Source organism: Mus musculus, chromosome 4 (genome assembly GCF_000001635.26).
Source record: "Mus musculus strain C57BL/6J chromosome 4, GRCm38.p6 C57BL/6J".
In the NCBI taxonomy this organism is placed as follows: Eukaryota; Metazoa; Chordata; class Mammalia; order Rodentia; family Muridae; genus Mus; species Mus musculus.
The window spans coordinates 99,760,704-99,778,014 of NC_000070.6; the positions used below are offsets into that span (position 1 = coordinate 99,760,704).

Below are 17,311 nucleotides of genomic sequence, written 5' to 3' on the forward strand. Positions count from 1 at the left end.
GGTTACCACCAAGGTATGTGTGCCACTACTGCACCCTTAGGGTTAGAGTGCCATGGTGGTCATAGTTGTGGCTCATAAGTGTCATCATATTTGGGTAGGACTGTTGGTTTCTTCCCTCCACTGAAAGCTTGCATGAGACCTTCTAAACCATGAAAACTAGTCCTCATAAAGGGGGTTTTCAAATCAGTTCCAGCTTGGGCCTCTGGGTACTGCATCTGAAATGCATGGTGCCTTCAGCAATGGGGATGTACCTTCCACTTTTGAGGGACAGTCAAGGGTTAATAGCAATAACATGTAATGTTTTAGGAGTCTCTTGCACAAACCTTCACAGACTCAAAAGAAGGCTTCTTGGGGCTATTGGTTTTTTGTTTTTTTTGTTTTTAATGGTCTTTTGCTTTTGGGGACAGCATTATCAGCTTGGCTACGAAAATTTTATTTAAACTATATATATTTATACAGAGACTTACATGTTTAGTGGGCTTTTTTTTTTCATAGTTAATAGTACGATTCCTTAACACTTATTCAGACATAGTGTTATTTTCCCCCCATCTTTCCCTTCCCCTTCTCTAACTAGAGTCCGCGCCCCAGTTATCATTCACTCCATCCAGATCACTGGTACCCTGTCACTGCTCTATTGCTCTCCCATACTCCCAGATTGGCCATGTCCTCCTTGCTGTCCTGCATTCTGCAGTCACTCTAGACTATGAGTCACATTTGAAGCCAGGAGTCTCATATGAGAGAGAACGTGTGACATTTGTCCTTCTGGGGTCTGAGTTCATGGTATTTTCCAGTTCTGTCCATTTACCTGCAAATTTCAACTTCTTTAAACAGCTGAATGGTACTTCATAGTGTACATGCACTACATTTTCATTATGCATTCATTGGTTGTTGAAAGAAAAGCTGCCCCCTTTGGAATATTGTCTAATAGTGTAAATAAATATGCCTCCCCTAAGATCAATTTTTTAATGAGGACTAATTTAGTAACTTCTAAAATTATGCTTGTAAATATGTGTAATTAGTTAACAGCTCAAATATTTGGGAGCAAGGAATTAGGTAGCCCACTATCCAGGTAAGAACGAGAAAGCCACACTTGTTGGAAGGTGAAGCTTTGGTGTCATGTGACATTTGGGACAGCAAAGGTGAGTGATTCTCTCTTTTCCCTTACAGTTTCTTTCTTCAGTCATCACCATGGTCCTCCTGACGATTTTGAGTGTAACACTGGACCCTCCTCAGAAATTACCAGACTTGTTTCCTGTACTTATATGTTTTGTTTCCTGTGTAAATTTTGTATTCTTCTTGGTATACTTTAATATTGTAATCATGTGGGATTCCAAAAATGGAAGAAATCGGAAGAAAATTGAGTAGCTACATTCCCAAGCAGATGCAATCTTTTTGTTATGTATAAGTGAACATAATCATCTTTAGAATCATGGAATTACAGGAAAAGAAATGGTGAAAGGGCATTGTTATTTACACAAAGTGTATACAAGGACCAAAGCATTTGTCTTCTTAGGTTTTTTGTTTGTTTGTTTGTTTGTTTGTTTGTTTTGCTAAGCATACTATAATTTTGGTAATATTCACAGATATTTAATGGTAAAACAAGAAAAAAAATTGTCCCAGCTGGTCGTAGTAGCTCATCTTTGCAATGTCAGTACCAGGAGGTAGAGGCAGGCTACCTAGAGATCAAGGCCATCCTTGGTTATAAATAGCAAGTTTGAGGCTAGCCTAGGCTATGTGAGACCCTGTCTCAACAAAAGGGTTCCCAATGCCAATATTTAATAATGGAATGCATCCTATAAATTGTAACTTTTAAAAACTATGTATTTTATATATAGTTTTAAAATGTAAGACCAGTCAGAATGCACACAGAGCCAGGCCTGCTGGTACACATTGGGCATCTCAGCACTTGGTAGGGACAGGCAGGAGGAGCATGAATTTGAGGCTAGCCTGAGCTACATAAAATCCTGTTTTAAAAAACAAAACAAAGTCAGACAAAGTGTGCTTCAATAAATTTAAACTGAGTTTATTGGAAGAATTAAGCACCTGACTTGTTTAGCGACAAGTGATGAGCATCTCATTCAGAAGTTGTATCTCTGGGCTGAAGAGATGGTTTAGCAGTTAAGAGCCGTGGCTGCTCTTCAGAGGACCTGAATTCAATTCCAGCAACCACATGGTGGCTCACAACCATCTGTAATGGGATCTGATACCCTTTTCTGGTGTGCATGAAGATATCATACTTGTATGCATAAAATATATGTATATATGTATTTGTATACATAAATCTTTAGAAGTATCTCAGGGAATTAACATTTTTCTTAATTACTGAGAAGGTACATTATGCTATTTGAAATTTGAATATCCATTATTGCATATGCAAAATTGGATACTTATAGATTAAGTAGTATTCTTGTTTCCAAGAATGTAGAATCTCTTGATGCTATTTTTTTTAAAAAGAACTTTTATTGAATATAAATCTAAGAAGTTTGAAGTCTTTTTAGTTACTCATGGTATTTAGTTCTAAATTTCTAGAGTCATTCTAAATTGACTACCATATCAACGACTCCATCTCCCTTTCTGTTACCTTGTTAACACCGAAATAACTGCATATTCAAATCATGGCTAACACCGGCTCTGTCCCATTGGTAGGGTTATCCCTTCACCCATATCAATTCCTAAAAATCATGTAGTGTGTTTTACTTTCACAGGAAAGCTGTTTCTTTAGTCTCTGATGAAAATTAAAGCCACTTTACGACTAGCCTTGTTTGCGTGTATTTCTTTCATAATATAGTCACCAGAGCATTAAGTCATTAAATGGCATATTCTAAAGTGGTATAAAGAATTGGAGTCTAGACTTGGCTATCCATAGGCTGATGCTAGAAAATATGTATTTCTCAGTCTGACAAAGCAAATGTACATGAGGACTTCAGGGTCAAGGTCAGCAGAGAGGCAACCTTGGTGGCTGCAGAATCAGCAGGCAGTATCACTGCGTCACTGCCCCACTATCCATGGCCACTATCTGTAATTGTTGGGCCCAGCAGGCAGCATCCTGGCTACTTTTACTTGAACCTGTTTTACTTTTAATAATGTATCAAAGTTTAACACAGAATTGCTGATTTCCATTAACTTCCCAGAAATTGAGTAGTACAACTTCAAAATAAAAGTATTAAGAAGTATAATGGAATGCCAGATTCAGTGTTTGTCCTGCACGTAAATTCTGTCAATAAAAATACATTTTTTCGGGGCCTAGCAAACACAGAAGTGGATGCTCACAGTCAGCTAATGGATGGATCATAGGGCTCCCAATGGAGGAGCTAGAGAAAGTAGCCAAGGAGCTAAAGGGATCTGCAACCCTATAGGTGGAACAACATTATGAACTAACCAGTACCCCGGAGCTCTTGACTCTAGCTGCATATATATCAAAAGATGGCCTAGTCGGCCATCACTGGAAAGAGAGGCCCATTGGACTTGCAAACTTTATATGCCCCAGTACAGGGGAACACCAGGGCCAAAAAGGGGGAGTGGGTGGGCAGGGGAGTGGGGGTGGGTGGATATGGGGGACTTTTGGTATAGCATTGGAAATGTAAATGAGTTAAATACCTAATAAAAAATGGAAAAAAAATACATTTTTTTTCAGATGATTTAGTCTAACCATACCAATTTCCCATCAGCTTTAAAGGAGAGTTACAATGAGCAGTGTAAGTCAGTAACTTATCTAGTAGAAACCAGCCAGAATGCACACAGAGCCAGGCCTGTTGGTACACACTGGGCATCTTAGCACTTGGTAGCTACAAGCAGGAGGAGAATGAGTTTGAGACTAGCCTGAGCTACATAAAATCCTGTTTTAAAAAACAAAACAAAGTCAGACAAAGTGTGCTTTGTGCTTGTGTAGGTAGCTTCCATAGCACCGGATCCTTCCTTGAAAATTTCAGTCTCTCAGCTAACATCAGGATATGGGATCTTTTAATAGATACTGATAATAAATTAAGTAAAGATCAGAAGCCTCATTTTTTTTCCTTGTAAAAAATGAAGAGTTCTGTTCTTTTCAGCTATACTTTAGTGTGAAAGAGACAGTGTTGAGAAGTGCCCCTTTCTCCTCTCCTCATGGACTTGGGTTTGCTTCTTAAAGCAATGAAGAGAATGCCCTGTAGGCTCATACCATATAAAGCATTCCGGAATCATTCTCCTTCAGGCTTTAGGGAGAAGAGAAAATATGTCCAAATCATAAGCCACACTGAGGGAGAAGCAAAGTCCAGGTGGCCAAACCGTGCACTGTTCCATGGAGGGACCAAAAGATGGATAGATTACAACTCAAGAATGGCTGTGGGACTCAATGGTTCCAGTTCTCAAGTGGTTTCTTTTCTGTTCTTTAGAGGATCAGGGCCAGGTATATCCCTCCTCCTCCCTCCATATAAACATTAGTTTTGTGTGTGGATCTGTCTGCTTTGTCCTTCATGTGGCCTCTAAGGGTGATAAAGCGAGAGTCATCTGATCTACAGTGAACAGAACTGGGAAGTGGTTCTCAGCAGACCCAGCTGTTCCGACATGCAAATGCTCAGTGCACCAAGAAGTCAAACGTACAGTAACCTCCTTAAGGTCATACCCACATAACTCATCACATTTGAAACCAACCCCCTTCTTAACCCTTTATTCTCTAATTCAGGGTACTTTATAAAATGTTTTGCCTTGCACCCTAGTTTTCAATGTTAGAACAATCTATATTACTATATTATTAACATTATATTTGAAGACATATCAGTAAGTATTCTTTATATTTTGCAGACAGATATAAAAAGAACCTTGCTTAAATAGTTCCTGAAAACCTAGAAGGCAGTTAGCTTGAATAGTTGAACTACTACTTAGTGCCAATGTCATGTATAGTAATAACTTAAAAAAATTAATATATCAATCTGAATTGTTTCTAATTGAAAAATGAGTTCTTTTTAACCTTGATTTTTGTTTCACATTTCCATACAAGACTTCTGTTTTCACAATGTCATAGAATCAAGTGACATGTTAGAGTATTTTTGCCAAACTGTAGTGCAAGTGCCAAGGCATTTCTTTCCTTGCAGCTCAGACCAGGTATAAACATTTTAGAAACCATGTTTTAGGGATGACTCCCCTCACCCCCATCCTGGCAGTACACATGTTGTAACACAAACACCAGAGAATCACACATCTAAGCTAATGCTTAAAAATATCTGGAAGGGACCATGTATTTGCCCTATAGTAAAGGTATTTTCTTTACATTCATTCTTGTTTGAATTTACTTCAAAACCAACTTATATTTAGATGTCAATATTGATAGTTCATTTCAGTGTTTCCTAAATGTATGAAATCTTAAGATGTTCACAATAATTTCCTCAGTAAGCATTGACAATAGTCCCTAGAATGGAACAATACACACCCAAGACACCAGTTCCTCAACACACTTCTAAATTTTCATTAACATAAAATAACCTGTAAATTAATAGGTAGCCGGAACTGTACATGGGAAAGCTGGCTGCTGGTTCACCTGGTTTATTGTGAATTCCAGTAAAGTATTTTACTCTAAAAAAAATAGAGACATAATTCTAGCCAGAAATGTTAAAAGTATATAGAAACATATGTGGTACAGAGTATATAAGTCAAGACTCCTGTACTGCAAGGCTTACATTAGAGAGTGAAGGAGAAATGTATTATTTACATTGAGATTAGCTACTGGTGTGTGCCGAAAGTTTAAATTAGCTGCAAGAAATTTTATCTAGACTTGCACCTGCCTAGTGCTCGAAGTTGGTATTTACTGGGCAGATTAATTACACACGTTCTTCTGTGCCTTTAAATATGATCAGGCAGATGCAGGCACTGTTCATAGTGAGCGCATTTCTTCTAAGTGCCTTTGGGATAGAGAGTTATTACATCATCACAAATTTCCAAATTAACATACATCTCATACATCACTTAAGGAGTGATTTAAATGTTATTTGCTATGTAATTTGGTCCTTGCTTTAGACGTTGATAAGCTCCCATTTGCTTATTTTTGAGTCTTCTGAGCAAGGTTTACCTTCACAAATTCATCTGGCTATTCTGACAGCATTCTTTACTTTGTGTAAAGAAATATGAGAAACCCATTTGAGAGAATTTTGATACTCCAGTGTGACCCACTGAAAACACAATTTAGATGCCTTTGTCTACATGCCTTAAGGGGCTTCCAGCAGGTGCTTCCTTCAACAGCTGCCAAGAAGCAGGGTGTGGTGACTATGACAGATTCCTATTCACTGTGTCCAACTGGGGACTCCTAGTGGTGACAGGGAATCTCATTTAGACTTAGGAGCACTGTGTCAGGGAAGATAGTGGCAACTGCGGACTGAAACCTTCCTGCAAGCATGTGGCTCTTTCCTTTGTTTTCAATCAGCTGTTAGAAATCATGCACAGTGGTGAGCTTGGGGGATGGCTATGTGTGGGAACCTGCATTTGATTGCTAGAACACATATGAAGCCAGACAGAGGCAGTAGCACGCACATAGGCTCCCAGTCCTCACTGGAAGCTCACAGGCCAGCTAAATTGGTGTATATATTTGAACAAGAGACCTTGTCTTAATATAGAAAACACACTGATACCTGAGGTTGTCCTCTGAGCTCCATACATATGCCATGGTAAATATATACCTGAACTCATAAGCATACATACAGGCATATACACAGATTTTTGCACACAAAGGCAGCACACGGTGGATGCCTTTATTTTTTTCCTATTTAGAATACTCAGCATATCGTCTTTTAAGAAAGGTTGCAAATGTGACAGTCTTTCACTGACTCTTTACTTCAGGCTGGTCTGCATTCTTACGGCTTGACTAGTATCCAGGTAGGTTGACAGTTGTCAGACTTGAAGGTAACACTATAAAGGAGAAAAAGCTCTCATTAAAATGTTATCATAAAGGAGATACTAGATAGGCTAATCGTTCAATTTACTCTTACAAAGTAGTATCGCAATCCCCACTTACAGTCACATAGGAAATGAACCTAGGGCATGTACAGGGTCATAACTAGGTAGTAGAGATGGCATTGAACATCTTTGGATTTTAAAAAGCTATTTTTTTCTTATACCAGACACTACACTACAAAAAAAAAAAGTTTTCATTAGTCAACTCTGGTTGTTGGGAGAATTACTGAAAAATATTTTGAGGTCATATCCAGGACCAAGCAGAAAACTTGGTAAGATTTCTGTTATGGTACAACAGGTAGTGGCAGTACCCCTCCTTCGTGGTAACCACACATTCTAAGGCATTCTTGAGACACTTGCTGTCTTACACTCTCTGCTGCTGAGCCATCTGACTGTCTGAGCCTGACAACTGTCCGTGTTGCCTGAACCCTTCCTCTTAATCTCGCTTTCTGATTTTTTTTGTGCTTACATACTTCTTTCTGTGTATTTATACAACCTATCAAAATTTTCCATGTTTTTGGAGCCAGACAGGTTTGGTACCTGCCAAACATATTCCAGCATTTAGGAAGGTGAAGGAGGAGGGCTGAGGTCAGACCTGGCTATACCATGGAACCCTGCCTTTTTTTTTTTAAAGGAGAAACTAAGCGCTCCTGGACAGAGGTGATGTAAAGTAAATGAGTAGGATAGCCCCGCCCACCTAAGACATCCTTGATGCTATAGCCCAGGTACATACCTCAGCTGCTCAAGTGCTGGGGTTACAGCTGTGTTCACTACACTAGGCTAGAGGTGGTTGAAGTCCTCAGTCTCTAACTAATTACCTTGTCACACTTTCCCAAGTCGATGTATGTCTGTTGTGAATTTTCTAACACTGCTTTTTCTTCATTGGTACAGCAGAAAGCAGTGTTTATAACCATTATCAACTTTTCCTTGGCTCTATACCTCATGAAAGGCAGAATCCAGAACATTTACTGGCCTACATTTTACTGATATTATAGGTCATTAATTTTACACACCATTCTGTCTCATGTGTAGCTTCACTATCCCTGCCTATTTCAAGTTCATGGGCCTTTGTGCTTCCTGTCTCATGTGGTTAGGAGACTTCCCTGTCCTCGCCAGCCCAGCTGCAGTCATGACTTAAGAGACTTTAGAAATTAAACTTTTGCCTCCAGTTTGGGGCAGTACATGGATTTCAAGGTTAGATTCCATATGGATTCCAGGGAACTCCACTATGCTTTACGACCTGGTCCATGTTAATTGCTAACATTTTGTACCAGAGAGGCTGGCCTTAGAGGACATCATCTGTTTCTCCAAGCTGACACTGTGGTCCTCAGTAGAGTCACAGTATCTGTGCAGTGGGCCAGAACCCTAGAATGAAGAGGCTGAATTTGTGTGATTTACTATAGTTCAAAATTTTTTTTTTGTCCTCACGTTTAAAATGCTTTTAGATCATATCACTTCTGAGTGTGTTTTGATTTTTTTATCCAAGCTGAGTGCTATAAACCCTAGAGAGGAAGCAGGAAGAAGAACTGAGGGGGAAGTGATCAACTGTACCCGAGGCTGGGGTCTACTCTGGGGATGGAGCTCTATTCACTAAGGTCAGAGCCAGCCAGAGGTGTGGAAAGATGAAGGAGATGCCCAAAGCAAGCAAGGCTAGTCCATCTAGTGAAGTTCTGCACACACATAGCACAACGTGGTGATGCAGTCTGTATGCTACAGCCAGCTACTAGAAAAAGGTTATTTTTACAAAACAGTATAATTGCTTTAAAGGAAAACTATAACTAATTAATTTTTACAATGTAAGTAAAATGATTTTACATGAACAAAACAGTGAAATTTAACAAGGTTAGCTGAGTTAGAAAAGCAAGACTTTACCTCAGTTCAAAATGGCTTTAAGGAATTCAAAGCTGTCAAGATGATGATCTATATGAAAAAAGAGTTTTGTTTTGTTTTTTTTCAGAAAACAATTCAAAATAACTTGCTACACTATCTCATACAAAGTAAATATCAAATCAAGTGAAATTAAAATAATGTTGGGGGCTGGAGAGATGGCACAGCAATTAAGACTACATACTGCTCTTGCAAAAGACGTAGGCTTGGCTTTCAGTACCCATACAGCAGCTTACAACCATATGCAACTCTGGCTCTAAGGGACTGGACACTCTCTTCAGTATCCTGTGTGGGTACTGCACGCATGAAGTACATTTACATATGTGAGAAAAACACCAATACATGTAAATAAAAATGGATAAATCTTTTTAAAAACTTATTTTACATACTAAACAAGTTTGGGCATTATAAGTTTTATTTCAACATCTCATAAGCTCTACTTCAGAATATACATCTTAAAATGATAATAGCTAGGAAATTTGTTATATGCCTTGTACATCATACCAAAGAGCACTGGTGTGATGCAGTTACTATTCTTACACACTTCACTCTGGCTACCCGCCCTCTGTGCTGGACTCCATGTTCCTGACGGCAGGATGAGGTCCATCATGTTTTGTTGTTTTGCTGGCATCCCTAAGGCCAGAAACGAATTCACAACAGGCATTCTGTAAACATTAAATTAATGAAGGACATAAAGAGAGCAACCATAAGTATTTGAATCTTTAATCCCAGCACTTGGGAGGCAGAGGCAAGTGGATCTTTGTTTGAGGACAGCCTGATCTACATAGCAAGTTCTAGGTTAGCCAGGACTACATAGTGAGACCTTGTCTCGAAACACATCAACAACCCAACACAACCAAAAATATTTAAGTGTTTGAAAATGTTTAGATAACTCTTAGAATCAAGCAACACTTCTTGTGCTGCAGGTTATTTAGTTTTGATAGATAATATTTTAAAAATTCTTAGATTAGACATTTATCCACCCATTCACTCATTCATTGTCCTGGGTAAGGGGCATTTGACCTGGGCTCTAAGTAGGTGCTCTACTGTAGTTACGCTCCAGCTTACTCTCTCCAGACTCTGGCTGAGGCTCTGGGGCTACAACACAGAGGAGTCCACAAGAAGGCCAGTAATCTGAATGACAGTGAACTACACAAAAACACTTAACAGTCGACAAGGACCACGGGAGCCTAGGACACGAAACAACTGTGCTTCAGCTAGGAGAATAGCGAGCTGTCCAGAGGATGGCCCATTAGAGACTGACCTTACAGTGAGATAAGCAGGAGACTTGGAGGCAGAGAAGACAAGCAGTTTAAGAGAAGGAAGGCAGCTGGAGCCCAGGCATTCCATGGGCTGCAGCTAAGTGTGAATACAAATGGCCTCCCTCTTCTTTTGAGTCTTTATTGATAGACAGCAAACCACCTAACATAATTAGCTATATAATAATGCAAATATACTTTGCAACTTATGTGTCTAAAATATGTATGCCATTGAGCAATTTGATGTGAGTCGTGGGGATGGGGTTAGTTTTTCTGCCTGCTTTTCAGGGTTAAAATGGGAATGCTCACCTGCCAGGCATTTTCTATAAATGTGCCAGGGTAATTCTTCTCCTCCGTGGGAGCAGTCAGCCCTCCGCCTAGTCATTGCTGTCTTTTAGAGTATTTTTATTTAATAAAACCTATTAAGGCCACCATACAAATCTCTTTACTTATGCTTTTATCTTTTAACTGATCAATTTTTATATTGCTGACACCCCTTCTTTACCATTTGTTCATTTAAAAATTCATAGTACGTGAGCTATGTCTCCAGGGAAGTGTCTATAAAATTTGTTACAGCTGGCAAATGGGTCTGAGTCAGTGGTAGCACATGACTAAATGCTTCACAGAAAATAAAATTTGTTTCTGTAGTAAGCAGAACTGTTTAAATGTTATTTATTTTTATGTTTCAAAGAAAATATATTGTGAAGTGCTGCATTGATTTAAAAGGCAACAATGTCTGTGTACACGCTGTAGAAGGGAAATTTATGAAACCTTTGCACAACTCCTTTAATTGAATTTTCCAAATCTCTCACCACACACAAATAATCAATATCTTCTGCAGAGAAAACCAGTCAGAATTATTACAGTCTTTCTTTTCAATTTTGTTGTCATCAGCACATAAGAACACCTGGATATTTGTACTGTCTGCTTGCAAGTTATTTACACCTTTTAAACACATAATTGCTATTAAGTGAGTCCAAAAGTATAATTTCAACATTTGCTACAGATTTCTTTCAAAAGAAAAATTATCATATTTTAAGTAAAGTATAAAAATTTAAATCATGGAAGAAAATTATGTAAAAGGGTTTGAAAAGTAATATACCCTGTTTGGCTTTATTTAAATCCAAGACAAATCTTAAGTTGGCGTCCTCAGTATTCCTCTAACAGTGGTGATGAGGCATAAAGCAAGAACAGTAACCCTGTAGACAGAGAGGTCTGACCAATGAACAGCACGCACAACACACGAAGGACCGAGAGCTACAATGTACATTAATGCGTATCTGTGATACCAAAATTAACAGCTATCTCCAAATAAATCTGGGAAAGCACAGGGGGGAATTTTAAAGAGAATCTTCAGATTCAAATCTGAGTGCTTTAAAATTAAAGTATCTGAGAAAAAAAAAAAAGATGCAGCTCAATATTTAAAATAGAAGATGAAATGCCAAAAGGACAGCAGTCTTCAAGGAGTAAAATGATTTGGCCAGCGTGATGAATGTTTTCAATACTGAGTTGGGAGAAGTACAGCATTTGGTTAAAAATCCCTCGGTGGTGGCCAGAATGAAGGGGCAAGGCCACATTAAACTTCTCTATGGTGTCAGCACAGGGGTCAGCTTGTCCTGTACCTTAAAGGACGTAATAACGTTAGAATCCTGTAGCCAACATGAATTTTACAATGCAAGTTAAGAAAACACAGTCTGGGCTTTTTTCAGAAGACCAGAGCTAGAAGTTTTGAAATAGTTTCTATTACAAATAGCTGAAACAATCAACTTTTTTGAACATTGTAAAGTTCAGATGGTAATGCAGCATTTGAAATATGCATTCTACAACCTACACAATTATTCTCAAAACATAAAATGTGTTTTGGACTGAAACTAAGTCTCTTCATTTCTTATCTTGGCAGCTGCTCTACACTTTGCTTACATTCTTTTCAAAAACATTTTGTTTACTGGAAGTCCTTGTCACAGACAAACAATGGTGGTATTTTTTAATATCTCTAGAAAAAATGAAAATGCCAAGTGCTACAGAATGCCATCTATTGACTAAGGAATACCGTATGAGGTTGTGTTTAGTAGGGTTGATTGTGTAAAGCAAATACATTTCATGCCTCACCATGTGATCAGAGTGTGACTCCATCACCAGTCTCAGACTACTGAATGGTCAGATGTCTTAGATCTTAAGCATAACAAATTTAAAATAATTATGAAAATTCACATCTAAATCCAACAGAAAGGAATCTTTCATTTCATTATTTTCCTAATAGTCATAAAGCCAATATTATTAAGGAAAGTGAACTTAGTTTTATATCCTGAGTATCCAAAAAGCCTTCCTTTGTTCCAAGACCCTTGGTTTGGCAGAAGAGAGCCTGTTATTCACATAGTCTAACAAGGCATTCTGATTCATTGGCCTAGTTCTTATGACAGGGTTAGTGACCTCTTCGGGTTTCTCTTAGTTCCATGAAGCCTCCCCCATGGGACCTGCCAGGGGCCTGTTTATTTATCCCTGAAGTGTCACATGGATCCTCCTCTCCCTGCAGGAGTGACTGCAAGTGGTGCTGAGCAAAGGGAACTAGCACTAAGGTTTGGACAGCAAGACAGCAGAAATGGTGCAATTCTCCTGCATTTGCCTGGTTAACTATTAGAGGAAATGGAAAGATTCTAAGAAGACATGCCATCATCATCCTAATGCCACCTTAGGTACATGCCATTGACAGTGAAACTAGTACCTAGCCTGTTCCCCCTTCTGTTTTGTTTTGTTTCGAGATAGGGTTTCTCTGTGTAGCCCTGGCTGTCCTGCCTGGAACTCACTTTGTAGACCAGGCTGGCCTCGAACTGGTCCGCCTGCCTCTGCCTCCCAAGTGCTGGGATTAAAGGAGTGCACCACCACTGCCTGGCAGCAAATGCTTCTTAAATCAGTATGTTATAAGACAAGATGAGAGCTGTTGACTTAGTAAGAAAAATTCTGTGTTTGCTTATGTGTTTGTGTTATGTGTGTACCATCTTTAACAACTTTAACGACAAAAATCCCAAGCTGAGAATATGCATAGTAGGAACCAGAAACAGAGGTGGGGAAAGCATCCAATAAAGTGCAAGGGCTCAGATTCATACTCCAAGGAAGCACATGGCCATGGGTTGTAAAGTGAAGAGCTTTTAGTACCTTAGAAAGCACAAAGAGCTACTGTAGATTGTGCCAAGTGGAAATGGAGAATTATCAATGCAAATAAGTGGTAGATAGGCATAGCAATATTGGTATATATTATGAAAACAGGTTTTTAAATTTTTTATTTAAGTCACAACAAATAACTAATGCCTATTGGAAATATCAAAATATGATCTAGTGATACAATTTTTTCTATGAATGAAAGAAAGCCAACCCTGTAGAAGCTTGACTATGGACAAGTCAGCCTGTCTGTCTAAAATAACAAGAGAGCTAGGAGGCTGTTCTGTCTGTCTGTCTGTCTGTCTAAAATAATAAGAGAGATAGGAGGCTGTTCTCTCTGTCTGTCTGTCTGTCTGTCTGTCTGTCTGTCTGTCTAAAATAACAAGAGAGCTAGGAGGCTGGTCTTGCAGAAATGCACAAAGAACTGGGGTGCAGTATATAACTGAAAGGAATCACATACTATCCAACCCTCCAAAAGAGTTTAGTCACATATTAATACTTCTGTAAAGTTCTTTGGAATTACTTGAAGTCTAGTGAGATAGCTAGTGAGAGAGCTAGTGAGATAGTGAAAGTCCTTGCTGCCAAAACCTGATAACCTGAGATTGATCCCCAAGAGCTACATGATAGGGGGATTCTTGTAATCTGCCTGCTGATCCTCAAGTGTGCCACGGTATAGGTATACCCTTCAATAAATGAATTAAATGTAATAATTTTGTTAACTAATGACCTGAGAATTTTTCCTTCATTTCTCAAAATCTGGTAAGTGCCAGCTTTAATTATTAATACTTCTAGGAAAGTGTGGATTAAAAAAAAATACATCACTGGCACAGAAAATATATGACTTCTTCTAGGGAAATAATAAACATAAATGTCACATTATATCTAAATCTTGTCAGGTCAGGAAAGTGAATCTGTGACATACCACACTCAAGCCATGAAAAGCTAAAGGAGGAGAGGAGAGCCCAGTCTTGTAAACACTCCCTTGTATGAGAGAGACCCTGTGGCAATGCAAGTGGGAGGCGCAGGAGCCTGCTTCCCCGTCTCCAAGAGCTTTGGAGGCTTCTTGTCCTGGTTGTCACCCTTGTGTAATGCAGCTGGCCTCTGTATCTGACTGGAATCTGGTATTTCCACCGAGGTTACTGTTCAAGTTTGCCCACGCAAACATTTAGACTCGTTGGTCCAGTGTCATTTATATTCATGTATAATCTGAAAACTGGGGTGACCAGCTGACTTCAATGGTTTTGGAAGAAACATGAAATCATGGAAAGGCCAGACTTTCTGAGTCATCTGACCTTTAGATGGAGTCCCTGCTTTGTAACTTAAGTGCCAGTGTCTTTGGTCAAGTCAATGAATTTTGTGTATTTGTTTATTGTCTATGACAGTGAAAATAACTCTCTTGTAATATTGCTGTAAAGGTCTGCTAAGCCTAGGGCTGGGAACACAGAAATTACCAATACTCAATAGATGGAAGTTGCTTGTTCATAAGGCTGGGAGCCTAAAATATGACCTAGTGAAGACAGCTCCACTTGCAGAGACTGCTGAGTGACATTCACGTCATAATATTAAAACTCTCATTCTTCTACACACAGCAGAGTATTATTCAGTCATAAGAACAAGCAGGTCTCTGCTGGGCACCTGACCAAAGTAGCACTCAGCAGGAGCAGCCCGAGTATGGCATTTAAAAAAATACCACTGCTGTTTAGTGGCTTGGTAGTTCCAGGCCTTCCATCAATCACACCTACAGAAACCTCAGAGCAAGTATCCTGGGACTATACACAGAAACCTAGCCATCAATACACTTCAAAGCCATGAGGAAGGACCTGAATCAGATCAACTCACTGTTTAGCAAGGTGGGATCTGCTGAGAGCCAGGGTCTGTAGAGGAACAGACACAAGTCGCTAATATACTTGGTATCCCTTAGTACTGCCGTGCTCCCATGTCCCAAGCCTCCTGCTCATCCTTGGGGTCCCTATACATGCTGTGAGGTAATAAAAAGTAGGAACCCGGAGAAGACTGGAAGAGAACTTAGATTGTAGAGTTGATTGGCTATCACTTCTTATGCTGCAGATTAGACAAGAGTGGGCTATAGAGAGGCAATATTGCCCCTGCCCCCAGTTACTCAGGAGATGGAGGTCAGTTCTTCTACAGATAGCTGTGTCATCCTTGAGGTTATAGTATCCCCAAGAATAGAGAAGACTCTGAGATTATGCTTAGACCCCAGATCCAAGACTGAGGTGGCAATGGATTGGGAAAGGCAATGATGGCTAGCCATCAAGGGGGACAGGGAGCCGCAGGTACAGAGGACTCACTGTCCTTCCATGCTCACCTAGGCTAAGCTGGGCATACAAAGGCTAGTGTGCATGCAGGCTTTGGCTAGGGCTTCTTTCTGGTGCCCTCTTTTCCTACTTCAAGACTTTCCTTTTTTTTTTTTTTAATAGACTTTCTAGGAGAACATAACAGCTTGGTTTGCATGTAGTTTCCTTATTTCAGCCCACTACAAGAGAGGGCCTTTTGGATTTCTTTAGCTCTCCTTTCATCCTAACCTTAGCTAAAACTGCATGCTCTCCCATCCCCCTCCCCCTGACCTTACTGGTCCCTCTGATTTCCCCCCTCTTCTCCCCTTTACTTCATCCAGACAGTACTAATCACTAGTCTCACTGCTCTGCCCTCCCACTCACACACACTAACAAGCATCGCAGTACACACAGTACCACCAGTGCTCCTCTACTTCCTAAGCTTTGGTTGTAATTGCTTTTAATTTGACCATTACTGTTATTTTCATAGTGGGCTGGTCTATCTTTGATAGTGATTACTTTTGCAAACTGTATTCTACTTTCAAGAAAGTGTTAGGGATTAAGCCTGGTGCCCTGAATGTGTGGGCTGAGGGGTCTAACCAAGCTAGATTTGGAGTCTAGCAGAAAACAACACCATAACCTTACTACAACCCAGTCACTCTCCTACATTGCAAACACTTCAAATGAAGAGCAGGGATGATTTAGAAAGAAAAAAAAATCAGCCAAAGATTCAACTCCAGATGTGCAAGTCTCAATGCAAAAACATAAGAAACATGAAAATTCAAGGCATAATGAATCCTACAAAAATTATTTATCCCACAGTAATGCCCTTTAATGGGAGTGAATCATATGAAATTTCAAAGACTTAATTCAAACGAATGATTATAAATTATTCAAAGATTTCAAAGACGACACAAACTCCTGAGTGAATTATAAGAGAACACAAATAGTTAAAAGAAAGGAGTATGGAGTTAGTAGGTAGCTTAGTCAGTCTAATCCCCAGCACCCACTAAAGCCCAGGCATGGTGCTGTGTCTGGATCCCCAGTAACAGAAGGGCAAAGGCAGGCAGATCCTGAGAGCTTGCTGACCAGTCTGGGAAATCAATGAATTCCAGTTTCAGTAAAAGCCTCATATCAAAAAGTAATCCAGAAGGGCTGGAGAGGTGGCTCAGTAGTGAAGAGTAAGTACTTGGCTCTTGCAGAGGACATGGGCTTGATTTCAAGCACCCAGATGAGGCTCACAATCACCTGTAACTCCAGTTCCAGGGGATCTAATCCCCTCTTGTGACTCCCATGGACACTGATACATGTACACACATCAAATACCCATACACAGAAAATAAACATAATAATAAAAAATGAGATGGAGTGTGACAGAGAAAGATACCTGGTGTTGACCTCTGGCCTTCAAATGAACATACACAGTTATGTGCACATATATACACTACATGCATGTACAAAAAAAAAAAAAAGAAAAAAGAAAGAAACAAGCCAATACAGGAAATGAATGTGGAATGAAAAAACAAAACAAAACAATCAAACAAACAAACAAACAAAAAACAAACAAAACAAAAAAACCCATAAAAAATCCAAACAAAACAAAAGGCAAGTAAAATGCAAGAAATTCAAAGTTCACTACATCAAATAGGAAACTCCATAGACTGACTCACCAATAGATAGAATAGAACAGGAGGAGAACTGCATACTAGGGCTGAAGACAAGAGAGGTGAATTGGAATATGCAGACAATGACAACGATGAATTAATAAGAAAGGATAAACATAATGTAGAAGATCCT

At 39.4% G+C, this 17,311-nt stretch overlaps 2 protein-coding genes across 19 annotated transcripts in view; one reads left to right on the forward strand and one right to left on the reverse strand.

Moving 5' to 3' along the window:
* Alg6 (asparagine-linked glycosylation 6 (alpha-1,3,-glucosyltransferase)) overlaps positions 1–2,757 on the forward strand; it is a 47,865-nt gene extending 45,108 nt beyond the window's left edge. For 10 of the 12 annotated variants that reach the window (XM_006503158.2, XM_006503161.2, XM_017320257.1 and 7 more), the window contains one exon: positions 1,168–2,755. In XM_006503158.2, coding sequence (XP_006503221.1) covers positions 1,168–1,365 — 198 coding nt within the window. In that variant the 3' untranslated portion in view covers positions 1,366–2,755. Of the gene's footprint in view, positions 1–1,167 lie in introns of all 12 variants that reach the window. The other 2 variants (XM_017320256.2, NM_001081264.1) reach the window with 2 other exon arrangements.
* A 3,945-nt stretch (positions 2,758–6,702) lies between these two features.
* Positions 6,703–17,311, reverse strand: part of Itgb3bp (integrin beta 3 binding protein (beta3-endonexin)) — a 61,810-nt gene continuing 51,201 nt past the window's right edge. For 3 of the 7 annotated variants that reach the window (NM_001362974.1, NM_001362976.1, NM_026348.4), the window contains 2 exons: positions 8,791–8,838; positions 6,703–6,873 (listed from right to left, as the gene is read on the reverse strand). In NM_001362974.1, coding sequence (NP_001349903.1) covers positions 8,792–8,838 — 47 coding nt within the window. In that variant the 3' untranslated portion in view covers positions 6,703–6,873; position 8,791. Of the gene's footprint in view, positions 6,874–8,790; positions 8,839–11,163; positions 11,687–17,311 lie in introns of those variants that run through there. The other 4 variants (XM_017320368.2, XM_011240600.3, XM_030253728.1 and 1 more) reach the window with 2 other exon arrangements.